This window comes from Lipophrys pholis (genome assembly GCF_963383615.2).
Source record: "Lipophrys pholis genome assembly, chromosome: 9".
Classification (NCBI taxonomy): domain Eukaryota; kingdom Metazoa; phylum Chordata; class Actinopteri; order Blenniiformes; family Blenniidae; genus Lipophrys; species Lipophrys pholis.
This window is the reverse complement of record NC_137639.1, coordinates 21,408,829-21,436,561: the sequence shown is the minus strand read 5'-3', so window position 1 is coordinate 21,436,561 and position 27,733 is coordinate 21,408,829. Positions and strand designations below refer to the sequence as shown.

General features: G+C 41.8%; 1 protein-coding gene across 1 annotated transcript; it reads left to right on the top strand.

The window, feature by feature from the left end:
- The first annotated feature begins 620 nt into the window (after positions 1-620).
- Positions 621-27,220, top strand: clstn3 (calsyntenin 3). The gene is made up of 19 exons (XM_080470668.1): positions 621-770; positions 1,666-1,732; positions 5,072-5,194; positions 6,792-7,002; positions 7,182-7,390; positions 8,510-8,659; positions 9,435-9,620; positions 9,714-10,001; positions 10,836-10,948; positions 12,836-12,995; positions 13,728-13,787; positions 13,918-14,066; positions 15,495-15,643; positions 22,100-22,326; positions 22,432-22,593; positions 23,056-23,201; positions 23,417-23,552; positions 24,847-25,031; positions 25,139-27,220. Exons 2-19 carry the CDS (start codon positions 1,666-1,668, stop codon positions 25,286-25,288), a joined length of 2,871 nt encoding a protein of 956 aa, XP_080326794.1. The 5' UTR covers positions 621-770; the 3' UTR covers positions 25,289-27,220.
- Positions 27,221-27,733: the final 513 nt, after the last annotated feature.

Sequence of the window (27,733 nt, the reverse complement as noted above, 5' to 3'; positions counted from 1 at the left end):
GTGATGTCCAGGAGCACGGGGGCTAAAACAAAAAGGTGACATGACGTCATGTTGCAGTGTGCTGCCGGAGGCCTGAATCTCTCCATAAGAGTAACACGAGGGGCAATAAATGTAAGAAGTGTGAATAAAACGAGCGGAGCGCGTGTCATTAAACCGGGGCCGGTGCTGCTGAGCTCTAACGTGACGGGATGAATCTGTGTGTGTCGAGGGTCTGAGTCACTGTCAATGTGCGGTGAGCAGCAGAAAGCAGAGAGGAAGAGAGAGAGAGAGAGAGAAAGAGAGAGCATCAGTCTACCAGGGGGAGAGAGAGGGAGAAGGACGCATTGTGGGCGGGTTAAGCAGCGCCGAGAGGGAGGGGACGACGCCAGCGTAATATTCCCACCGTTTTTTCCTTTTTTTTTTTTTTTTTTTTTAACCCTCCTATGTGCAGCTTGAAAAAACAAGGACATCCATCGGTCTCTCTCCAGCCTCCTCCTCCTCCTCCTCCTCTTCCTCCTCCTCTCCTTCCTCCTCACATCTCATCTGAGGAGTCGAGAGAAAAAAAAAAAAAAACACCTTGTCATTTCTTGGGCGTTGAGAGCCGCCTGTCTCCTTCCTTCTTTCCCCACCCGGACGTTTTATTTATAATTTATTTTATTTTTTTAAGAGGAGGGGGGGTTGCTGTTTGTGTCCGAGCCGAGCCGAGCGGCAGGGGCGTGAGAGGCGGATGCTGCGAGCGTAGCGGCTGGGTACCAAACCAGGAGCATCACCGAACCACCACGTTCACCACGGTAATGTCACATCGACATGTCTCCTCGAGCCTCACCTCCCTGCGACGGTCTATCCCCCGCGTAGTGTCACGATTGTGGGCAGCCATGTAGCTCAGGACGGGGGAAATGTGTGTCAGTAACTAATGTAAATGGTGATTGTCGCATAGCATGATCCTGGTTCCTGAATGTGTGTGTGTGTGTGTGTGTGTGAGAGTGTGTTTGTGTTTGTGTGTGTGTGCAGCTTGAGCAACCTGTGAACAGATGTTGTGTATTTCTTCCTCTTTTTTTTAATTTCTTTTTGGGGTTATTTTTCAGTGTATGTTGTCCTGTAGCCTATCAAGGACTGACGCAAGGCAAAAAAAAAAAAAAAAAAAAAATGTAAAGGTTTCATATGCCAATGAGAGCTGAGATCTCTCCAAGGACTTATTCCTTCTCAATTCTAGTGAATAACAATTTAAAAAAAAAAAAAAAAGAGAAGCAGGCAGAATGAAAACACGCTATAACACCCACACAGCCGCTTGCAAAGCCTCTTCCAGTGACACACTCATGACTCGGTATGTGCTTACTCTACAGGCATGTCGGTCTCATATGGAGACACGCCAAATATCAGCATTCCGGCATCTGAATTATTATGGTTCATTCATGCAATTCCAAATTTAGTCCATCCTATAGTGTCTCTTTACGCGCAGGTCTCCAGATGCTACATGCATGACACTTGAATATTGATGCTCTTGCACGAGCAGCGATGTGAAGCCCCGTGTGTGCACCATCTGATAGGCCTGATCTGCTCCTGTCTTGTTACTGTACCTGTCTTCCTCCACTGCTGATCAGTTGTTGATGCATGTATTCTTCCCCCTCTTCTCCTCACCCCACCCTGTTGCCCCCCCTCTCGTTTTCCTCTCTTTTCCTCCCTCAGATGGACAGAATGAATTTTCTCTCCTTTCTCCTCCTTTGCTTGACTTCGGTTGCCACTGGCAACAAAGGTCAGTTCCTCATCCTTTTACTGTTATTTGTGAAGTATTATGGTTTACATTGCCATGGGAGCACGGAGACCTACATCTTGGTTTTTGGGTTGTTTTTTTTATCCATGGCCATGGCTGCTTTGTCACGAAATTATCCTGATGACTTTCAGTTATTTCAGCATTACACACAGCTCCAGATTCTCACTCACATACGCAGCATTTGAACCTAAATGTAGAGAAAAGCTTTTGTGTTTGCTGTCCGTGACCCAGCGTGCATGTGCCTGTTTTTCCAGTGCTGTGACTGTGATGAGATGATGAATCTGTTTCCCTGTACATGGCAGATTCATCATTCCTGATAACCACGACTGTGATTCAACATCATTGTTTCAATGATTATCATGCTGAGAGGAGGCGAACGGAACAAACAGCGTGGCGGGTGAATGTCAGAGCAGGAGGTAGAGGAGAGCGGCGACACAGGAGAAGACGAGGAGATTGGAGGAGATGGAGTGTCAGGAGAGAGAGAGTGTAGGGAAGAGAGAGAGAGAGAGACAGAGACAGAGGAGAAGGAGCCGAGACAGGAGAGGACGTGCCGAAAAAGATGCAGGCTGATAAGGAGGGAGGAGGAGGAGGAGGAGGAGGAGGAGGAGGAGGGGAGGAGGAAGGTGATAGAGAGTGAGAGGTGGTATGTGAGATCAGGTGACACGAGGGAGAAACGAAAAAGAAAAGTGTGGCATATTGGGGCATTTCTGTGTGTGTGTGTGTGTGTGTGTGTGTGTGTGTGTGTGTGTGTGTGTGTGTGTGTGTGTGTGTGTGTGTGTGTGTGTGTGTGTGTGTGTGTGTGTGTGTGTGTGTGTGTGTGCGTGTGCGTGTGTGTGTGTAGTGATAGAGTGACAGAGAGGGGAGGTGTGCCAGGAGAGACAGAGAGAGAGCGACAGAGACAGAGACAGAGAGAGAGAGAGAGAGAGAGAGAGAGATGGAACGAGATGCTTCTCAATCTGTAATCCCGAATGTAATCCACAGGCCTGATGCTCAGATTAATGCTATATAGCAGGGCAGCGGAGGGAGGGAGGAGATCAACTGAGGGGACAGAGGGCAGGAGATAAATGACCAAAAAAGAGACACACACAAGTACTGTGGAAATAGAGGAGGAGGAGGAGGAGGAGGAGGGAGAGATGTTGTCAGCAGGCTAGGATAAATATGTTTGATTCAGGCTGAGTGTTGAATCTAATATTTCATCCGTCTCAAACTAAATTTGCACTGAAAGCTGCATGGTGAACATGGTCAGAGCTCTTAATCATCAAACATTTAACAAAGATTTAATAACAATTCTGAGATTTAAATTTAGCTCTTTATGTCATGTCTTATCAAAGCTCTTTAAAAACCGTGTTATTGATGCCGCTTTGTAAATTAATCTAATTTCCCAACTTTTGTTGTAAAATATTTACGTGGATGAATTAGACAATTGTTTTTGTTGTGTTGTTGTTATTTTTGTTTTGTTTAGATTTTAAGTGAAAAATGACCACAACAAATAGTATTTTATATCTTTCAGGTCCAGAAAAAGCCAGACAATATCTGAAAAGTGTCTGTAAATAGTTTATCAAGACTGATATCTCATATTAAAATTTTCTAATTGATAATTTTTATGAAAGTAAAGTATAATAATTTCAAACATTAGAGGCTGCAGGATAATCTCATGACTGACATTCAACAATGAGGTGGTATTTGGTATATTCACATTTTATAAATGCTGAGACAATGAGTTATTTGAATATATACAGAGAGATGTTTTTCTTTTTCCTATTATTTATTACAATAATTCCAAAAGTGGGAAAATATTTGGAGTAAAAGCTTGTAACAAGGAATCAATATCAGAAGTAAAACTGCATCTTGAGTTGTACTGGTTAGAAATATAAAATATAATGTTTGGCTTCAAAGTTCAATGTTAAGTGGCCTAAGGTCGTGTGAGGAGGAAATACTGGAGCGCAGGCATCTAAACTACTGTAGCCCTTGATCCATTCTTAATTGACTTCCAGCAATTACCATTCATGATTTACCCACATTGGATTGATACTGCCGGCTTTATACACTAAGAAGTGAAACACTATACTCCCCTTCAAGTGAGAGGCCTGACCCTTCAAATATCAGGAGCACAGTAGCGTTAGTTTTATTGTAAGACTTGATTCCCAGAGGGCGATATAATCAGGAGGCGTAGGATTAGCCTTATTGTGTGCTTGTTTTCACATTGAAGATATTTCTTGGGGATTAGATCGATGTTACACTATGTGATGAGTGACAAAATATAAAGTGGGATTGTTCCTGTTTTGTTCCAGTGAAGCTCTTTAGAATTCAGTAGAATAAGTGATGTTAAAGAGAACAATGTAATGAGGGAGACACGTCTAACCTGACATCATGTCGACTGAAAACTAAAGAAGTCACATGCACCCTATGTTACAAAAAGAAAGAATCATCTTATCCGTCATGGTTTAACTTTTAGGCCACCCGCCACACATTTAACCCTTCAGAATCTTCCCTCCCCCAAGAGATGTTCTGGATCCGCGAGGAAATTGTGATCACATTTAGATCCAGCAGCTATTTTTCTCTCTGTTGATTTTGCTCTTGTAGACAACATAGCAAACAATTAGATCCAGTCGGATTTACTGGAAAATTCACTGTGAAGACAACAAAGCAGTCTCCACACAAAAGTCCTGCGCCTCATTCTGATCTGAAACTCTGGCTTCTGCGCTGGGAGATTGAGGACAACAGAGAGAGGACACTGGCTTTTGTTTTTTCTCTTTGCTGGGGTGTAAAATCATCCTCCTTCTGGCTCATTATCTTGGCCTTTGATCATTCAGCAAAGAACATTCAGTGCAAGGATGAATAATTAATTTGCAATTAAAGGTTAAATTCACAGTAAACCTCAGGCATTTGATTTTGACACTGCTGTTTTCTGGCACATTATTGTGAGGAACCATTGGCAGGCCCGTTCAGCTGATTGATATGAGTAATATATTTCTCAGTATGTGTGCGAGAGGGAGAAATCTTACTGGGTTTGATTATTTTGCCAACCAGGAAGGTGTGTGCGGAGTGGTGCTTGACATGAGCAAGCGAAGGTGGCTGATGTGGAGAACGAGGCGAAATCTCAGTGTGAATGTTACTGTGTCTTTGGGGTCGCGCATTTGCATACATTCTGTAATTTTTTTTTTTGTTCACCCCCGCTCATGCACTCCCCCCCCCCCCCCCCCCCCCCCCCCTCCCCCCATGTCCTCACCCATAACGGAGTGTTAAAAATAGACACATTGGTCCCTCCTAATTGCTCCATTTAACCCAAAGCCTCTTTGGTCTCTTCTCTGTGCGGTTCAGCCAATAAGCACAAGCCATGGATCGAGACAGAGTACCAGGGGATTGTCATGGAGAACGACAACACCGTGCTGCTCAACCCCCCTCTCTTTGCCCTCGACAAAGATGCTCCACTTCACTATGCGGGTAACACCAACTGCACGACGGAACATTGGAGGAGCATAAAGTTGGCCTTGAAAGAAATGCACAGAGATTGTTGAAATAGCATCTTATTCCTTGAAAGAGCATCCGATCACATGTCTTTACTGAAACTGAAAAGCCAAATTAAAAATGATCTCGCATTGATTTTGCAGGCGGAACGATGAGACATTAGTAATCGTGGCACTCATTTTTTAGTTAGGAGCCATCAGAACTCTGCCATTTCTAACCATATTTCCCAACAGGCTGTCTAAATATTAAAGCGAATGTATTCAGTCACAGAGTCCACTATTTTTAGACCGTCAGAGTGTAATTCAACCCATCATCGCAGGAGCAGTCAGCAGTCCTCTGCCTCTGCAGCCTGATGAAATAAGGTTATATAGTGTTTGCACTCAGGAGTCCTGGAAATAACCACATTCAGTCAAACGATGAAAGATCAACGGGAATTACTCAGGAGCGTCCCTTAAATCTATCCGGCTCGTGTCAAGATAGAAGTGGAAATTAGCTGTTTGAGCATGAACCTTTGACTCATGTCAGCCAGGCCTGATTGCTATTCCAAGGTTTTTTTTTTCCATTTAATATATTTTCAGTCACAGCTGCAGTCTGTTTCATTCTGTTTTTGATAATGACTGCCTGGGTGACATAAAGTACCACTTCAAGAAATATCCACATAACTGTGTGCACATTTCTGCTGTAAGGATCGCTGGTATAGGCTGATGTCTACTGAATGTTGCAGTAAATCCTCACAGTTAGTCTAATGAAGTAGACGTTACCTTAATTAGTGTCAGTGCATCACTGCATTATGTTTCCATTCTCATCATATCTCATGCAGGATGTGTTTCAACTAGATAGTAGCCTGATTAAGTTGAAATGTAAACGATATTAATGTAGGGAATGGAATTAGAGCTATTGCAGCACTAAGATACTCAATTTAAATGTTTAGATGCAATGTGCAAACTGCTGCAGAGCAAAAAACATGAAAACCATGAGAGGCACAGATTGCTGAACTTAAACTTATAAAACGAATTATCAGTCAGAAATTAGAAGATATTACAGAGTTAAAAAGATCAATTTTAACAGTGAAGCTTTAAGTCCGGAGAAAACAGACTGTAGTTTGACTTGAGGTATATCGGGCATAAAAGGTTACTGTGTGTGACAAAGGCTTATAATGTCTTCAAGATAATAAGTAAAGATGAACTCATCACTTTGTTGAGGTAAGTCCGCCTGGTGTTTAGGACTTTGCAGCTAAAAGTGTTTCATCAGTCTGAAGAGAAATTAATTAGAAATTCATGTTTGTACAAATCAGAAGGTTAAAAACGCACATTTTTAATCTCTGCAGCCTGGAGTTCTAGATTTCAAAATAATAGGAGGTCATTTATGTTGATAATATTGTCCATGGTTAAGGGAACACAGTTAATGGCAGCAGCTGCATTTGTCACACCTGAAAATTACTCCGGAACATTTTGAAGCGAGAGGGAAGTTTTCTTGTCATAGAAAGTCCAATTCACCAAATTTAGTTCTTTTCATATGTGGGAACTTGCTTAGTGGTGTGATCTAACTCACACCATCCCCCTGCCTCTCTCAGGTGAGATCTGTGGCTTCCGGGTTCATAACGGCCCCTCGGGTTCCGGTACGGTCCAATTTGAAGCCGTGGTCCTGGACCGCTCCACCGGAGAGGGTCTGGTCCGGTCCAAGGAGCCGCTGGACTGCGAGAGCCAGCGAGAGCACAGCTTCACCATCCAGGCCTACGACTGCGGCGAGGGACCCGACGGAGTCAACAGCAAAAAATCCCACAAGTTAGACCCCCTTCCTCCCCTTTTTGTCAGTAATGCATGTTTCAGACAATAATGACTTTATCCATATGAAGCTTCACTTACTAGGTCCTTCAAAGCCCACCAGCCTTCATTATTTCCTGTTGTTCCAATAATCTCTCTCTCTCTGCTTGTGTTTGGCTTCCCGCTCCCCCTCCCCTCAGGGCCACCGTGCATGTTCGTGTGAACGACGTCAATGAGTTCTCCCCTGTGTTTGTCGAACGTCGCTATGAGGCCTCGGTCCCAGAAGGACGTCTCTTTGACCGAATCGTACGTGTGGAGGCTCTGGATGCCGACTGCTCCCCGCAGTACAGCCAGATTTGCTTCTATGACATCATCACTCCCAATGTGCCCTTCGCCATTGACAACGACGGTGAGATGAATTTCGTCTTTTAAATCGGAGCCCTTGTTGCTCTCAGAAACTCAGCAATTTTACCATGCGAGTCCCCGAATTATCTTTGTTTCTGAGTGTTGTGCGCGGCCTCGGCTGCTCGTAGAAACGCTGAATTCATTACTCTGCTCAGTATTCAAGCGCTAAACTCACTGGATGTTCTCAATACATGAAAAACACATGAGATGCTGCTGAGATATTGATGTCTGCTTTGCGACAGAGTGAAAGATTTGCACGCGATGAATACCCCTGCCAGGTAGATACCAAAACATTTTAAAATACACTTTGTGTGGGTGGATCATTGTTCTGTCTCTGCACAAACGTTGCAACAGCTGTTGGGTTTAATATAGCCTCCTTTTGTACACGGCTCCTCGTACAGTTCATAGATTCTTCTTATGGAAAAGGGACAACTGTTACAAATTATTGTTGTGCCCATTGACTGGTTGGTGTGAGGTCAGTTATGGCTGTTTTGTAACGGGACACAGTAGTCGAGGAGGCCGTGATTTTAGTATGACTCTGCGAATTCAGCCGAGAATTGGAGGGTTTTGCAGAGTTTGAGCGGTTCCCTTTTTTGTGTGTGTTGGAGTGGTACGGCCACACAGAGACCTTTTGTTCCAATCTTGTTCGGATGCCGTCAGCTTTATTGTGTATTTCCTTTATTCCCCCACTAGGCCTTGTCTCTTTTATTCCTCCAATGCTCATCTCACCATGTCACTGCGTCGTCTTTCTTACCTATTGTTTGTCAGCTGGCATGAAGGGAGATGTCAGCCTATCACAGACACTCACTGTTGATTTACCTTCATCCCGTCAAAAAAAACAAAAAAGAACAGGAAAAGCTTTCAGTTTTTATCCTGGCCTGTGCAGTTTATGTTCCACTGTTTTTGCTTTTTCCTTTTTGACCTTTGAATGTGGGACAAACCAAAGGGAGTACTGGTAATGCACCTGTCCACTATTATAAGCTTCCCCAATGAGTCTCCTTGAGCTTGGCTATTGATTACCCAAGCTTGTTGTTGATGACTAACCCTCTTTTTCTTTTTACATGTTATTCTTTGTCTCATTATTTTCTCCTCCTATCTTTCTTTCTCGCTCCTCGTCTCCAAGGTAACATTAAGAACACGGAGCCTTTGGATTCAAAGCGGCAGCGCGTTCACACCTTCTGGGTGACCGCCTTCGATTGTGGAAAGAACCGAGCTCAGGCTGACGCCCAGGTCGTTGTCACGGTCAAGCCGTCCTGCAAACCCGGATGGATCGGTAATCAATGTCACAGCTCCGCCTTTTCCCCTCTCCTTACAGTTGACACCCGTTTTGGTTTGAGTCTGCGTGTGTGTGTATGTGCGTGCGCGTGTGTGTGTGTGTGTGTACGTGTGTGCGTGCGTGTGTGCGTGTGGGCCGCTGCCTCCTGAATGAATCACTTAGAATTTGAAGACATGGCTCCAAAGATTAAAATGAGTAAAACTTTATATTTATAGACCTTACATATCACTACCACACTTTTCTCTGGGTTGGATAGTTCAGGCAGAATAATCAGCCATAACTTACTGACACTTTGTTTAAATGTTTTATTTTAGCATTAAACTTATGCAATAAAATTTTATACACTTGTAATAGAATTTATGCAAGTTCCTGGCTACATTATTGTGCTTTGAGCTACAAGTTGTATAAACATGAATAGGACATAGATGGACACAGACATATTGGTATTATCACAAATATTTTGTATGAATGATTTAGAGATAGATAGATAGATAGATAGATAGATAGATAGAAAGATAGATAGATAGATAGATAGATAGATAGATAGATAGATAGATAGATAGATAGATAGATAGATAGATAGATAGATAGATAGATAGATAGATAGATAGATAGATAGATAGATAGATAGATAGATAGATAGATAGATAGATAGATAGATAGATAGATAGATAGATAGATAGATAGATAGATAGATAAGTTAAAATAGATAAAATGTGAATGATAACTTATAGGAACACTTGCTTTATGTCATTTGTGTAATATTTTTCAGGATGGACCAAGCGTGTAGAGTACACACCGGGGTCAGGCAGCATCCCCCTGTTCCCCAGCCTGCATTTGGAAACCTGTGAAGAGACGGTGTGGAACATCCAGGCCACCGTAGAGCTCCAAACCGGTCACATCGGGAAGGGCTGTGACAGAGACAGCTACTCTGACAGATCTGTGCGGCGACTGTGCGGTGAGTTCTGTTTTATGCCTGAGTACACAGGGCCTGGTGGATGTCCAAACTTTTACCGTTCAATATTCTTCATAAAAAAAAAATATTCACCAGGTGCTGTGCGAGGAGAAGTCGACCTCCTCCCACCTCCTTCCCCTGCAGCCAACTGGACCTCAGCTCTGCCCACTCTCCCCTCCTCCGATTCGTCTCTCGTCTTCTCCTTCAACGGGTCCAATCACGTCGCCGTGGTGCCCGACTCGGTGGTCTCTGCGCTGTCAGGCGACCACTTCACCCTCCAGCTGTGGATGCGAAGGGGAGGCGCCAACATCCAGGCTGCGACCACTCAGACCAGAGGAAACCGCAAAGAGGAGGAGACCATCGTGTGCAGCACTGTCAAGAATGGTGCGTTGTCAGAGGCAGAGCTTCCTGTAGATTACATATGTGTTCAGATGCATCAAGCACCTACACTTGTATTGACTCGGCTTTTATATTTTCCTCCAGCACGATTGGTGGTAGTAGCGTTATGAATGTTCAGAACATCCGTGCAGGTTGAAGCATTGTCCTCCACAAATAGCTCGTTTCTTTTCATGTTGACTTACAATCTGCAAATTTGTAAATTACTCGCCCGCAGCTTCTCTGATGTTTCTCTGATGTATTATTGGTAAGATAAATTCTGGTATTGGTAGGACCCTGACATGGCCTTTACTTCACTTCACTTTACTTTGATGAACTGTGAAGCAATCAAACAGAACACAGTGGAATGTTTTATAAGAAAAGTTAAATCACTGTGGCTTCTTCACTTTCTCACCCACTTATGAGTCATTTAACACGCCGAAGGCTGTAATTTCAAAACACGACCTGCAGGGAAAATGATGCTTGAATGAAAGAAAATAAACAGTTTATAGCTACAACAACGACCATCAAGGTGCTCTTCAGAAAGGCACTTAACCTCCAGCTGCTCTGCTTGTGCAGCCAAGTGGACAAAGAAGGGAAAGTAAAATACTGTAAATGTGCCTGGAAAAATATTGTGTATGGGGTGAATATTCTCAGATATGTGACTCTGGCGCAGCACCACTTAACCGCAGCATCTCCCGCAACGGTGGGAGAGTGACACAGAGATTCAGATCTATAATGAACCCAATTCACATTGTTATATCTGTGGTTATTCGCTGAGGAAATGAGGAGAAAATGAAAAAGTGTTTGACAGGACTGTTCCTCTGCTCTCCTGCTCCACAGATGACTCCTTCTCCCACTACTCCCTCTCCGTCCATGGCTGCCGCCTCTCTCTTTTCTACTGGCCTGATGTCTCAGCCGCACGGCCCGTCAAGTTCCTGTGGAAACTGGAGCAGGTACTGGGGGAACTGCAGCACTCAGCTTTGATGTTTTCGCTCACATGGGTTTTTTTTTTCTGCGTTTCCACCTTGAAATTAAGCTCAAATGGAAGGAATTCAAATTTTTGGTTAGTTTTTATTTCTGTGTGAAGCCAAACTTCAGACCCCTGCTCAGAGTTGCATCTATCATATAAAAAACGGGAGAGAAAAAAAAAAAATCTACATTGAAATAGGCTGATATGACTTGATGCAACCTTCAGACTTCAGTCTGAATAAAAGACAATATCCTCACGTTCCAAGTTTTCTTAATCAATGCATTTTGCATGTTAATTAGTCCATCAATTCCTAAAATATTGTAGTTTTTCTGTCATTATGTATGTGGTTTCGGTATGTGTGTGAGCGTTGAAGTGTTTTTTGTTTTTGAGTGAAGCCGCTGGTCCCAGACAGATTGAAGTCCCATGGATTACAGGATGCTGAGCTGATACACAGAAGATTTGTTAAATCCCCCCTGTCTGAACCGCGTTATCTTATTACCTCACTACTTCTTTCCTGGCCCGTTTTTTTTTTTTTTTTTTTTTACTCTCATTCTGGTATTGTTTTCCTCACCACATCCGTATACAGAGCTTTAACAAATGTGCACTCAACTTAACAAAGCGTATGTATTTATATATTTCTGTTGCACTCAGATGTAACTTTCTTTGGAGCTTCAGCTTGTTAGGCTCAATTATTAAAATAATATCAAAATAAATTAAATATAAATAAATCTGCACCCCAAAAAAAACTACTTCGTCCGAGAGGATGCTAATTCATGTAATAGGATTTTAGCTCTTCTTGTTTCCAAACCCAGTAATCATCTAACGAGCCCTCAGCTTTAATCTCCTGACTCCTCGGAGGGGGACGGCCCATAACTTGGGAGCTCAACTGCAGATAAAGTAGATAAAGTTAATATGGGTCCTAAAATAAAGAACAAAATTAATGTAATATTAAATAGTATATCAGTGAAACGGTGCACTACTGGTCATACCCTCTGATATGGATGGACTCAAACGCGCCATTTAGATCAGGTCCAATCAAGTAGAGCTTATTCCATCCATCCTTCCAGACTCAGGTGTGGACGAGGAGGGAAGAAGCTGCTGATCAGAGGGAAAGTCACAGACCAAGAATGAGAGGAGTGTAAATAAAATAAAGCACGACTGCTCCTCGCATGTATAGTTGAGGTTAAATATGAATAGTAGGAGTTCAATGCAGATAAATGATCTCCCCAATGAAGTATGCTTCCTTTCTTTATCTTTCTTTCAACTAGCTAAAATAAGAAATGGCAGACAGAAAAGAACTGCCCAAGACCAGGAAAACACTCTATAATGTCTTTCACCTGACTGACTCTGGGGGGAAAATAAGCCTTCTCAGACCTGATGTTAGAACATAGACCAACAATAGCAGTGAAAAGTCAAAACACACATGCAACAGATGAAAACTTGGCTCGACAATTAGTAAGAGGAGATCAAAATACGACTGTATTCTTTTAATTTTTAGGCTTCGAGAATTTCAGAAAATGGGCCGAGACTGTGTTTTTGTACCCTTTTTTTTCCTCAAAATAACTTTCAATATCTGGTAGTTATTAAGTGTTGGTGTGTGTTTCTGATGGTACTGAGAAGTTCATGTTTCAAATGTGTGAAACATCTTGTGTGGACTTGGATGCTCTTACTGCAGAAGTCCCGCAAGTTCCATCACGACTGGGATATTAATGTAAAGGTTCATGCCGGTGCTTTCTGGTAGTTTATGAATTTAATGAAAACATCAAAAACTTCAGGATTTTGCTTTTTTGACAAGGATGTAATGATTGTTGATGTGTAATGTTTTTCGAGCTCCGTTTTTATCTGCCTTCATGTTTTCTCTGACAAACAGGTGTGCGACAGCGAGTGGCATCATCTTTCACTCAGCGTCCAGTTCCCGTCAGTGACCCTTTATGTGGATGGCGTGACCTTCGACCCCGCCCTCATTCATGACAACGGAGCCATCCCAAACCCCGTCCCCCGCCAGAGGATGTTCATCGGTGCCTGCTGGGGTGAGACACTCTGACAGTTCTGCTCAGTGGATCTGCAGCTGACACATTTCACGTTTCACCCCAGCTTAAAGACAGATTTCCTTTCTCACGCACACAAAGGCTTCCAGTCGCACTCGTGCTCCTTCGCCTCCTCCGTTTCACTCCTCAGTCACTAAAATGTCACTGACATCAAACATCAGCGGAGAATGAAGGCGTCAGTCTCCGGCAGGTTACAAAAACCGGCGAGGCATCTCTTTGCGTGACGCCTTTCTCTTCACTGTTTTCACTCACTTATAATTTGGTTGAGGCATTTTGTCTTTGAGGGATAATAATATAACTGACTTATCAATTATTCAGGCCAGCAAAACAACAGAAGGGCCAGACAGCTATCAGCCACTTACACCCTAACCGCTGGCTAAAATGGGAAGCAGCTCTGGCTGCCAATTATCAGTGACACACACACACACACACACACACTGCTGTGGAAGTCCCACTATTGCCTGCGTGGCAGCTGCTGCTGGATAATGAGGAGATGCTGCATTTTTGAAGATTGTCTGCATTTTCTTTTCTCCTCACTTGTGTCGGCTTGTTATTTATTTATGTATACATTTTATATGTTGCTGTCAATCTCTGGCTCCTTTCGATTTCATCTCAGTCCCTCGTTATACCTCACAACATTGACACGTCTCAGCGCAACTTATCGTTTTGTGTGTTCCTCTTTTCCTTTGACCCTCTCTCTGGTTCCCCCTGCAGAGCCTGAGGAGAAGCAGAAGGAGATACTAAACAACACCATCCCAGAGGGTAAAGACTCAGGTGACCTCTTTGTTTCACACTGTTGTCAGCGTGAGGGTGTGCAGTCTGCCGTTTTGCTATGTCACTCTGGTGTATTTTTAATGTGCATGTTAGAGGCTACAGGCAATGATACTGTGTGTTGACACTTTAGTGAAGTACGTGGGGGGTTACCACGGACTACTGTCTGGGGTGACGGTGCGTCCTGGCAGCGTGGAGCCTCACAGTGTGGTCGAGTGTCTGTACGCCTGCAGGGAGGGACTGGACTTTGGAGACCTGGAGACATTGGGCTCTGGCATGAAGGTAACACCTGAGAGCGTGGCAAGCTGTCATCAGAGTCTGTTTTAGGCCAGCATTTATTAACTTCCACCTCAAATATCCTCAACTATAAAACAGCTGCACTATTCATAATGTAGTTTCTCTCTATATACAAGATTTAATCATCAATCCATGCAGCTGCATGTCTTCAGCAGCCTGATGCTTGAAATTGTTTGTATTTCTTTACCGGCAATTTAATGATACTCCTATATGAAAAAATATCAACCCATGACAATACCAACCCCAATTCGTTGTATTACCACATTGCCAAGTTGATATCAGTGACACTTTTAAAAATAGTTGGGACAGGAGCCATATTTATTCTTGCTTGTCATCGCCTCTTCTTCTAATAACAATCAGTACATGAGAGATGCAAAGGTTTTTTTGCTAAAACATCCAAGAACTCCCCAAAACACACATTATCTGTTCATCATGCAATTCTAAACCTTGTAATACTTTTAGCATTAATGCTGTATTTTTGGATGTGCTGTCCACTCAATCCACAAGCAGTTTAAAAGCATATCATATACTGTGTGCCACTGAGGAGCTGGGTGTTTCCTCTCAACTCTAGCCCACAGACAACAGCATCTGTGGTTTGTAAATATTTTTAGATTCATGTGACTACTTTTTGCCTCAGACCATTTTGAATGAGCTTTGGTTCAGGGTGTTTTTTTTATTTTTGTTGTTGTTTTGGTTTTTTTGGGGGTTTTTTGGGGGGGGGGTCCGAATGTCTGTTTCTCCACATTGTTCAACTTACTTTTGTGGTTTGTGTTGATTTTTCATTCACAGAAAACAGTTTTTGGGAGTGTTTTGTGCCCATGCACTAGTTCCCCTTTAGAAAAGCAGGCCTGTTTTTAATACAAGTGCTGCCTGAAAGCCCGAAGAGCCCAAGCATCCAATGTTGACCTTCAGAGCTTTCTCTATGTTGCCTGCATTGTGACGATATTAGATCTTCAAAGTCTTGATTATTTCACATTGAAGATGTTTTAACCTTTCAATTGTTTGATAGTTTTTAGAATTTTGCAAATAGTTGATAATGCCCACAATTACATCTGAAGGTTTTCTACTCTAAAATGCAAATTTCATTCTGTCAGGTCACTGACCCTATGCAAACTGATCTTAGAGGTAACAATAGGTTCCTCTAGCTAGTCTTGTGGTGTCCTTTCCCTAAGACCTCTCACTGCCAATTTCCAAATAACAGAATATTTTCAAACATGGGTTTTGTGGCATATTTTTACAATCTGATATGGTATTGTCCAATTCTCATCGATATTTTACACATGATCCTATCTTTTTGGACGTTATGGTTGGACTTGTATAGGGCAGAATTGTTAAAAAAAACAAAAAAAAAACACGTGGAGCTTTCATGCACACATGAAGTTGCATTTCTGAATTTGTCCTTTGACCTCCCAGGTGCATGTGAACCCCAGCCAGTCTGTGTTGGTGCTGGAGGGAGACGACATCGAGAGCTTTAACCGCGCTGTGCAGCAGGTCACCTACAGAAACTCTCTACGCTTCGCTACCCCCGGAGTCCGCCCTCTGAAGCTCACCACCTCACTCAGGTACGTAAACACGCAGATGGACAAAGGCCGTTTCACAATGGTGCATGAACGTCACTGCAGATAATGGCGGTGATTTCACAAACAGAGGGCTACGTTGTAAGGCAATTTCAAGACTGTAATTATAAATCTTCAGCAAGGGAAATTTGGCAACTAACTAGATTCACATGGCGCATAACTGGAAACAAAACATTTGCTCTCCGAGTGCTGTTTAAACATCATTTGTAAGGAGCAGGAAACTGACAGGCGCTGCAGAGGATGACACAGGAAGAGAGTAATTGACGCCACAAATGTAAACTGCAACTGCAGAAAGCTCATCATACATGTGTGAACTGTTTAAACAGCATTTCTGAGTTCTTTTCTGCTGCAGTCAAACAAAGTGTCACTGCCTGCTTACTCATTTGACATTGAACTCACCAAACGTGGACCTTGTCTCGGCTGTGATGTGATAAGAACTGGTGCAGGATGAAGGAGATAATTATAAAGAGATTAGAATATATCAAAGAAGGAGATAACAGGAATATCTTATCTCTTTTTTACATTCCTTGCACTGAGTAATGTTTTCTTTGATCGAAAGAACTACCGGTTCAAAATACTTTTTTTATTGTCAAGCTGGGCTTGTTCAAAAATCAAATTCAAGAAAATTAATTATTGGTTGTTTTCTATAGTTTCACCTTTACCTTTTTTTTTTAGAGCACAAATGAAATTAGTTTGAGTTTTATTTTATTGTATTATATAATAACATCTAATTACTTGTTTTCATTTTGTGATTTTTCCTAAAGTAATTCAAATAAACATAATATATATAATAAAAATGTCTTTGAAAGAGTAAAAATTCTAAGTGAATTACAACTAATCAAGAATTTATTGCTCCAAAAGTTGAGTAAAAGAATTATTTCTCTCAGGATTTTGGCCAAATGTTAAAAAGAAAATCACATTTTCACACCTTATACACTATTGAGCTTTTCTGTTTTTCAATATAATGTTTTATGCAAAAATGTGAGGTACTTTAAATATACAGGACTGTCTCAGAAAATTTGAATATTGTGATAAAGGTCTTTATTTTCTGTAATACAATTAAAAAAACAAAAATGTCATACATTCTGGATTCATTACACATCAACTGAAATATTGCAAGCCTTTTATTATTTTAATATTGCTGATTATGGCATACAGCTTAAGAGAACTCATATATCCTATCTCAAAATATTAGAATATCATGAAAAAGTATACTAGCAGGCTATTTAACTAATCACTTGAATCGTCTAATTAACTCGAAACACTTGCAAGGGTTTCCCTGAGCCTTTAAAAACACTCAGCTTGGTTCAGTAAACTAAATCACAAGTATGGGGAAGACTGCTGACCTGACTGCTGTCCAGAGGACCATCATTGACACCCTCCATCAGGAGGGTAAGACACAAAAAGAAATTTCTAAAAGAGCAGGCTGTTCACAGAGTGCAGTTTCAAAGCACATTCACAAAAAGTCTGTTGGAAGGAGGAAATGTGGCAGGAAACGCTGCACAACCAAGAGAGAGGACCGCAGCCTTAACAGCATTGTGAAGAAGAGCCGCTTCCAGAATTTGGGGGAGCTTCAAAGACAGTGGACTGAAGCTGGAGTCCAGGTATCAAAAGCCACTGTTCACAGACGTGTCCGGGAAATGGGCTACAATAGCCGTATTCCCATGGTCAAGCCACTCCTGAACTCAAGACAACGGAAGAAGCGTCTGACTTGGGCTATGGAAAAGAAGCACTGGACAGTTGCAGAGTGGTCCAGAGTCCTGTTTTCAGATGAAAGCAAGTTTTGTATTTCATTTGGAAGTCAAGGCGCTAGAGTCTGGAGGAAGGCTGGAGAGGAGCACAATCCAAGTTGCTTGAAATCCAGTGTGAAGTTCCCACAGTCAGCAATGGTTTGGGGAGCCATGTCAGCTGCTGGTGTTGGTCCACTGTGTTTCATCAAGTCCAGAGTCAATGCAGCTGTGTACCAAGAGATTTTAGAGCACTACATGCTTCCATCTGTTGAAAAGCTCTATGGAGATGATGATTTCATTTTCCAGCATGATCTGGCACCTGCCCACAGTGCCAAAACCACCAGTAACTGGTGTACTGACCATGGCATTACTGTCCTCGATTGGCCTGCCAACTCCCCTGACCTGAACCCCATAGAGAATTTGTGGGGTATTGTGAAGAAGAAGCTGAAAGACACCAGACACAATAATGCAAATGAGCTAAAGGCCGCTATTGAAGCATCCTGGGCCTCCATAACACCTCAGCAATGCCACAGGCTGATTGCTTCCATGCCACGCCGCATTGATGCAGTAATCCGTGCAAAAGGGTTCCCAACCAAGTACTGAGTGCATTAATTGACATTTTCAAATGTTTGATTTTGTTTTGCTGTTATAAATCATTTTTTTTTTACTTGGTCTGAGGAAATATTCAAATTTTTTGAGATAGGATATTTGAGTTTTCTTAAGCTGTATGCCATAATCAGCAATATTAAAATAATAAAAGGCTTGCAATATTTCAGTTGATGTGTAATGAATCCAGAATGTATGACATTTTTGTTTTTTTAATTGCATTACAGAAAATAAAGACCTTTATCACAATATTCAAATTTTCTGAGACAGTCCTGTAACTCACAAGTTTCATTGGGCCTAGTTTATAAATAGACATACTGTTTCTTGCATTTGTTTTATGGGCACAGTGCATATGTCCAGGCATGTCATAGAATTCCTTTTTTTGTTTTTAGATATTAATGTTAAATGTTGTTTTGATCAAATGCGGGAACTGCCATTTTTCATTATTATTACAGAACCTGATTGTCATTAACTTGCCATTGTCAGTTTGGAAGAAACAGAAAGAAATGTCAGGTATTTGAAAAACTGATAAAAAAAACAAAAAAACTGACTTGCATTCTCATAATAATAGAGGGATTAAATGCAAACAGCACGCTCTGATACAGCGGTTATGTATCCTCAGAATAACACTGTGCAGCTTTGCACAGTCCCAGAGAAAACCTCTCACACTGCTTCAGCGATCATCGAGCTGAATCACCTGGCTGTGAAATAAAAAGTGCACAAACTGTGATTCCGGGTCAGTGCTCAGCTATGCTTAACAACTGTGAACTGCCTCTCTGGCTTTAGCAGTCACTTTTAGCTGATTAAATATTAATACACCCGGGGAAGTACAGTCGGTTTAGTGCATATACTTTGTGGTATGTTGTGTATTCACACTCAAACTACCAGCCTACCGACAAATCACGTTTCATCAAACTCTCAGCGGGTGCTCATATTCCTATTCCGTCCTTAGGGACTGCTGTTTTAGTCGCCTGCTTATAAGGTTTAAATGATTATCGGCCAGTGGCTGCTTTTAAGAGCCCAAAACATTCAAGGTCATGGACAGATTTTTTTTTTCTTGGGTTTTGCTCAAGTGTACCATATTATTTGTTTGCTTTTTTTCTCTCTCTCTTTTTTTTTTTTGGTTTACTTCAACGTGTTTTATTGCGTGTGTGAAGATTAGACTGATTTGAGGCCAGGAGTTACCCAGATGGCTGAACAGCAGGCCCTTCTGGAGAGGCCGATAGAAGCAGCTGCTCACTGTGATAGTGAAAAAATAACACACACACACACACACACACACACACACACACACACACACACACACACACACACACACACACACACACACACACACACACACACACACACACACACACACACACACACACACACACACGGTGCTTAATCTCCTTTCAGATATGATGCAGAATTTTACTGCAGATGAATGAATATATGTTAAGAGACTGATTTGCTCTTCCTTTCTGGCAGTAGAATTAGATTTGTAACAGCAAGGCAGTTGTGGTTTGACATTTGCTTGTTTCAGATTTACAACAGACTAAAGGTGCACGATCACGACAGAAACAGAACCGGACAGACAAAATGCTGCAGTGGATGCAGAGTAGAGCAGTCAGGCACGATGCTGCTGATGTGAAAACAAGAACAGGCCATAGTCTGTTTGCAGTGCTGCTTCGTAAAAATCCCAGCAATGGTACTATCTGTTCTACGACTACTACTACTAAAAATAACAATAATAATACTTATCATAACATTGTGTTTATGAATATTCTTTCAAAAGTGTTTTATAAGTGCGCTGTGTAAAAGGCGTGAAGATCAAATTCACAGTGTAGCTAGTGTAGTAGTCACTTCTGTTTCAAGTCATTTCACTTTTATTTATATAGCACCATTTACATCCATCTCATGGCACTTCACGTTAAAAGAAATTATAGAATAAAATGTGACAATCCCACATGAGCAATTATTGTGAATGGTAGAAAGTGAAACTCCCCATTACAAGTGAGAAGCCTGCAGCAGATCCAGATTCAGAGCTTCCAGCGTTCCGCTTGAACAGGGTGAAGTTGGATGGGATAGTAAGAGAGAAAAGGATCAGACAGAGAGCAACAAACATTCTGGCATCAGGGAGCAAGCTGATCAACAAACCGCAAACTTGATGGAGGGAGGAATTGCACATGGCAAACTTCCATTTCCTCAGCCAGAGTTCCTGCAGGAAGGCATGGAGAGAGAATAGAGGGAGGATTCAGCACAGACTTGACACACACATACAGTATTCATATGCGCTGTCGACATGTGAATGTATTTGAGTTGAGAGAGAAAGAAACTCAGCAGTCTAAACTTACAGCAATGGAGCTAAGAAATAGTAATACACAGGTACTGTGTTAGCTTCCTTAACTGAACCTCAAGCTGCTTCATAAAGAGAAAAGACTGAGATCTGAAAGCTCTTCCTCAAATTCTACTTTAAGAAACTGTAGGAATCCCCAATAAGCATAAGACAGAGAAGAAAGTGTTCTGATTGGATAATGTGTGACTAACAGCTTTTCAAGCCATAACGTGGCCTAGTAGCAAGGAGCTTTGTACATTAATGAAAGAAGTTTAAATGCTATTTAGGAAGCCAGTGAAGAGAAACATGAAATATGAACTCTCTCTCTGTTAGTTTGCAATGTTAGGATGCGTTTCCCACATCTTTGATGGGAGTGTAGTGAAGCTTTTTAACCTCACCAGACAAATCTTGAATCTGACTTGATTGTGACTCTTTATACAAAGAAAAGGTTGAGCTCGGTTGATTTGAATGATGCTTTCAACTTGTTGTGAGGCAGTACACTGTGCGTGTAGAGAAGGAGAAATTGCGATAAATTGCCCCGGGTCATGTTGCAAGAGTCGGCATCCACTGGATTTTCGCACAAACTTTCAACTTTTTTAAATGATTTCTTATTTGCAGATAAAAAATACATCAAATATTGTCAGAAGACGCTATGTAGACAGGAAAGATGCACTTTAGGGTGTTTTGAATTACATCCCATCACCACTCCAAAGTAAGATTTGAAAAAGCGTCAAAACATTTCAACACAGCCATTCATCCACGAAGATTTTCAAGGAGATTTCTCCCTTTTCACAATGAATCAGTGACACTGATGCTGTCGAACCAGCTCTGAACATTTTCAACTGCATCGCGAGTTTTGAGCCAAACGAAATGATGCTGCATCCATTTTAATCACAGTAGAGCTGGACGGCCTCTTCGCTGAATGTGCCGCGCTCAGCAACCTTCTAAAAATGGAGGTGGGCTGTATTTTAATAAGAGATATGGTTCCAGGACAAGGACTTTGCTGTAGAGAGGTCCACAGCAAGGTCTGAAAATGAGGTTACGCTCACACTGAACTGCCGGCAAACAAGCTGCACTGTGTGTAAAGGAGGCGGCATGTTGTTCTGAGGAAGAGGAACTTCATTGAAACAGTGCTGACTGTGTTACAGCGCCGCAACGATGAAGCTCACCTGTGGGGGTGGAGGACACTTAATGTGTGAGGCAAATTTTTGGCATCAATCCAAGACTTGCAGTGTTATTTAAAAAAAATTAATAAATCAACCACATGGTGGTACTGAATACAAAGTCAGGTAATTAGCATCAGGTGCAGGAGTGATCTACAATCTTGGTCCTCGAGGGCTGCATTCCAGCACGGTTTCAATGTGCCCCCACTTCAACACACCTCATAGTAATAACTGGCTCATCATCAGGCTTTCCTACAGAGCTTCATCATGATACATTCATTAAATTCAGGTGTGTTGGAGCAGGGGAGCATTGAAAACATGCAGGACTGCCTCACTTGAGGACCAGGAATGCCCTCCCCTCATAGTCCCTCAAAAGCACCAAGTTCAGGTCAACATGTTGATTTTCAGGCGTCAGCACATCTTTAATTTTAATTTGTTTTAAAAGTCATTTCAATGGACTGACTGGAGAATATGATTATTATGAATGTAATGAAAAAGTAAATGAGGCGCCTTCAATAGACTTGAGTCAAAATAGCAATAATAAAAACCATACACATGTAGGCACATAACTGAGTTTGTCTGTGGATCACCCCCAATAAAAGTTTTGTCTCTGTTTCTTGTCTAGATGTTTCAACGAGGAGAGCTGTCTGTCCCTCAAACAGCTGGAGGGCTACCTGGTGGTCCTCCAGCCAGACGCCCCCCAGATCTCTCTGTCCGGCGTCGGTCCTCATCTGGCCCGTCCTGCTCCTGAATTTGAAGGATCCCGTGGCGTCCCCCTCTTCCCAGAGCTCCGCATCGTCTGTTCCCTGTCTCACGCTGTGAACACAGCTGCACAGGGGATGGAGGGTGGAGGTGAGCCAATGCTTGCACAATCTTCACTACTCTTCTTTAGATTTGAATCTACATGGCAGCAACAGTGGCATCATTATTTGTGATTGTGTTCAAATGGCCTCTCAGCTCTGATGTCCGATGCTGTGGCTCACACTTTGGACGGCTGCGAGGTCCAACCACTCGGCGAGGAGCTGAACCCGGACAGGGAGGAGCTGCTGGTAGACATGGACGTTGTGCGAGAGAGGGGACTCGAAATCATCAACACCACTGCTTACATCGCCATCACAGGTACAGCTGCGTATGAAGACATTTTTATATAGGTCACTGAACTCCTCATCTGGAATTGTCAGCATGCAAGTAGAATTATAGTGAGAGAATTTTTTTCTGCCTGTTTTATTCAGGAAAGGCAGCAGAAACCTGAAGTCACGCATTCATCACTATGACTCTGGCAATTCTAGCCCAGATTGCTTAAAGGACAGATCTTACACGCAATTTTCCAGTCTAAAGAGGATAAATATCATAAGCACATGAATTGAAAACATTTTCTTCGCAAGACTCTGCACAATTGATAAATGTCTTCCATTGTTTTCATGCCTTCATACATTGTTAGAGCTGTTGATCCGGCCCTCGTCAATGAAAAATACCACTGCAATATTCTCGTGTGCATTGTTAACATTAAAATGAACATTTATAGTCTTAATACTGACCTCTTCTTTCTATTTGTTCCCTTTTTGTTTTTATCTCCACCAGGTGCTGAATCTATCTCTGTTTATGAAGACGTCCTTCGCTCGGTCCGGTACCGCCTGGCCAAAGGCTCGGCCCGCTTTGAGAGGCGGTTCCGCCTGTCCTGCTCGGAGATGAACGGCAGGTACACCAGCAACGAGCTGACTCTGGAGGTGTGTTGATTTATTACTCTCATCCTTATAGCTTGTTATTGACCTTTGTGAAAGACAAACGTATCAATGCCAGACATCAGACCTTTTATATTATTACAGTTATATTAGTTATACATTCTTATTTGCTATTATTAAAAGAACCATGATTGCTGTAAACATGCAAGACAGTGTAGCCACAAAGGTATGTCTTACTTCTTGGTTTTCATTTCCTGTAGGTGAACTTCCTCCATTCCTTGGACAGTTTATATCACCCGTCCCACTTACTGGCCTCCCAGCAACAGTTCCTCCATCCGTCCCACCATGCTGGGGAGCTGAGTGGACACACCCTACCCAATCCACACCGCAACTCAGGTGACCTTTCTGTTTTGACGAAATACACAAAAATGCTTTAATTTAGCTACCAAATATATTTCCCAAAGTGATTCAATTTAAAAACATGAGCTGGAGCTGAACTATGTTTATAAGAAGCAATTGAGATCAAGGTGAGAATAACTAACGCTCAGCAACAGGTACTTCATACGTGCCTTTCTTTTAAGTAATCCGCGGTCGGCAGACATGTTTAATTTAAAGTGAGAGCTTTCAAACTATTTGTTGCAGCAACTTCAAAGGCATGGCCTCTTTTAGATAAAATCCTGGAGCAACGGACTTCAAGAATCACTAATCAAAAGGCCTAGCGGGGATAAAAGGCTGCAGTAGTTCTCTGAGGTGCTGCCTGGACATGCAGACCTCTGAAAGTAATCACAAGAAAATTTAGTTGAATTCTGTGTTTGATGTGGAGTGAGTGCAAGAAACTGCTACACCTCTCTCATCTTCATTCCTGGAATATCCAAAAGGACATAGGATTAGTAAATTTGGAGAAGCTACCTGAATGTTCAAACAGGGATGGTCTGCAGCCTGTGAACCAGAGTGCAGAGTCACAGTGTGTATTGATGAGTTTCTTTCTTCTGGATGCTAAGAGGCATAGGAGAGAATTTCACAAAAACAAAGTATGTTTAAAGATTTTGGTGTTGACTGTTAACCTCAAGGCCTCGAGAAGATGATTTTCTTTTTTTTTTAAACAGCTCAGAACTATACTGTCTAATGTAAAAAGCTTAACTACAACGGATTAAAAATGTTTCTTGGTGACTATTTTTAGCTAAGAATTGTTGAGAACAAGTGGGGTATTTACAGCAGCAGGCCTTTTACAACCAACTGCAATACACAGTAAATTACTGTGGATTAAAGGTTCAGTAAATATGATTTAAGTAATACCACCTGTGGACATTGAGGGGCTGTAGTGAGTCACTACTCTTTGGAGTTTTGGCAAATATTTGCTTCTAAGAGCATCTTACTCACTTCCTGTTTTGGGGAGGGGCTTTCAACAGTAGTTGAAGTGTAACTCACTGCACCACCTTGTTGTGAAAAGTGGAATTAGGAGACTGATTCGCTGTGGCTGACTGGTTTGCTTAACTTCAGTAGTTGCTATGCCACTAATAATTATTATTTTTAAGTTGCTTTTGACAACTGATATTACGTACTGTACCTTTAAGGCCATGTGAAACGCTACATCGGGTGTAAACAAAGATGAAAAATGTTTGAGAGTTTTTGAAAATAAAAAGACATTTCATTTAAATCTGCATTTTTGTTTTTCTGTGCTTTATTACAGTGGTGCCTGGAGCAGCCACTGTCATCATAATGGTATGCGTTGGTTTTCTGGTTGTCATGGTGATTCTGGGTGTTTTTCGAATTCGTTCCATCCATCGTCGAGGAGAAGGCTCCAGAGGCGGAGCTAAGGAGGGCAGCAGCCAATGGGATGACTCTGCGCTCACCATCATCGTAAATCCCATGGAGGTAATCATGATTTATGTGATCAACACAAAAAGACTGTGTCCTGTTTGCTCATGTTGGTTTTTTGGTTGGTTTTTTTTCCTAACCGACATGTCCTTGCTCTCCCGCAGTCCTACGAGTCTCGCATGGGTATTTCTGCCGACACAGAAGGGGAGGGGGAGGAGGATGAAGAGGTTGCGGAGTCACCTGACGATGCCAGCGACGACCAGCGAATCATCATCAAGAAAGAGGGCAGAGACGCAAATGCCCGCCGCTACTGATCCACATGTATCAGTGCACCAGTTCTCATGGAAACCACAAATCAGCTCACCAGTCACACACTCCGACACTTTTAATATCAACTTCTGCTGACACCACTAGTATAAGGAATGTATGCTTACAAACACGATGCACAACACGGTCACCGTAATACTCTCAATACTCTGCGCCATAATTTTCCTTTCTCCAACGAGGGACTGCTATTCTCCACCTAAATGTTTGATGGCACAATGTATACAGGTAATGTAAATTAACCACCTGACTAAACCCCACTAAAAATGATGTGTGGTGCACCAGTTCTAAATCACAAAATGGTCATGTGTTTGTATAGTGTAACACCGATCGAATGAGATTTTGTTTAAAGAAAATGAAAAATGATTGTATTATATCTTTTGTTATTGAACACAGATGAACTCTGTCTCAAATGTAAACTGGAAAAATTTGCAACACGCAGGCCTTGGGCAGATCTGTAGGCAATGACACTCGCCTTGATCCCAACTCATCTCTGAACCTATTCATCAGACTGACTTGCCAAGTCTGTGCACAAGCTCTTTTCTCACTCTTTGCATCCTCTCTTGGCACATTCCTTCACCACTTTTAAACAAAGAGTGAAGTCAGTGAGGTCAGACATTATGGTCACTCAGTCACAAACCCTATAATCTGACTTATACTTGCAGGTGTTTTCCTTTTTGTATTGTGAGCCTTCAGTGCTTCGGCTGTATTCTGTCTGGAGCTGATGAATAAGATTCAAGGACTGATCAACGATTCACCTCATCCGCCGCACAAGCCGCTACTTCTGCAATACTCCACGAATAAAGAGCACGGGTGTTCAGTGCATGCACATCGCTGTGGTTTCTGCTTCATACCGGAGTGTTTGCAGAGTTTCGGCTTGTGCTACAAAATACAAAAGCATCACCGTGTACAATAAAACTGGTGTAACGTGAGGTCTGACCCCCTCCACATGGTGACTGCTGGAATGTCTCTAAATGACTCTCACTGAACTGTTTCCCTCACTGCACACTGCTCCTACAGTAACTACGGGATGTCACATGCAAACACACACAAACACACATACACACACTTCATAATGCTACCCCTGCTGTTTCAGAATGTCCGCTCAGCTTGGGCAGTTTTGATTGTATTGATTGTAATGAATTTTCTGTACATACAATGATGACTATTACAATATTATTGTTATTACTATTATTATTGCAGCCACCCTTTCTCTTTTTCTGCACATTTTGAGAGGTAGCTGATTATAATTTATGTTTTTTTTCCATTCGAGCAGTCACCTTTACAGCATAAGAAACCAGTATAACAATAATAATAATAATAGTAGTAGTGATAAGGATGATAATTCATGGCTTGATGAGTGTCTCTTAATTTGTGTGTAATATTGTTGTAATTTAAGAACTTGTCAATATCTGAATCACAGAAAAAGGAGGGCACATTGTTGTGATACCTAAACACGTTTCACTATTTGCATCTTTCGCACTTCCAGGTAAATTTGTTTCCCCATTACAAAATTATACTATTTTTTTATTATTTGTTTTTCTATTTTCTTTTCACTCCATCTGGTATTTTTGGTTCAATGAATGTGCAACTGTGTGCTTCTCCTCACCTTCCCCTCCCCCTGCCTTTTCCCTTCACCTCACCCTCACTCTCCCTCTGTGTCTCTTGCTGTTCGTCTGTGTAGCCTATCAATGTGCAGTGCTAAAGCTGTCAGTAAATAAAAGCCTGTTGTTTTTGAGTGTGATGTTAAGAAGGAATAAACATTGCATTGATGAAGAACTTATATTATTACTATGTTACTATTGGAAGATTAACTGTAATTATTGATACAATGACAACATGGATTATGCCGACTTACTGTTATTGTAACTAACTGTCAGAAAACATTACAAAATTCATAATAAAAACACTATATGAGGTCTACATGAGAGCATTTTCTTGTTAAAGGAGAAGCTCAAAAAAGCTTTAATGGTATATTGTCCAAATTTGGTCAAAATGGGTTATATTGTAAAAATTGCATCTCACAGTTTGATTCAAACATAGAATTACATCTTCTTGTTTATATGAGGCACAAAACCCCTATACATTATACAATACAAACTCTATACCATCTTTATATACTTAAATGTTACAAACTAAAGTTTAGGGTGCTTGCCCCTTATAGTCAAACATTTCTGTTTTTAGTACTTTACACAAAATAATGTCAAAGGAAGGTTCAGTGGGACTGTAGTATTTTGTTTTGTGTCTATTATAAGCTGGGACAGTTATGTCATCTAATGACAATTTAGGGTCACTAACTAACCAACCAACCAACCAACCAACCAACCAACCAATTGTATATATAAGGTTGTGCGATGGCACAGGGGTTACCTTGATGGACTGGTGACCGGTCCGGCGTGTATCCTGCCCTCGCCCTTGAAGTGGGATTGGCTCCA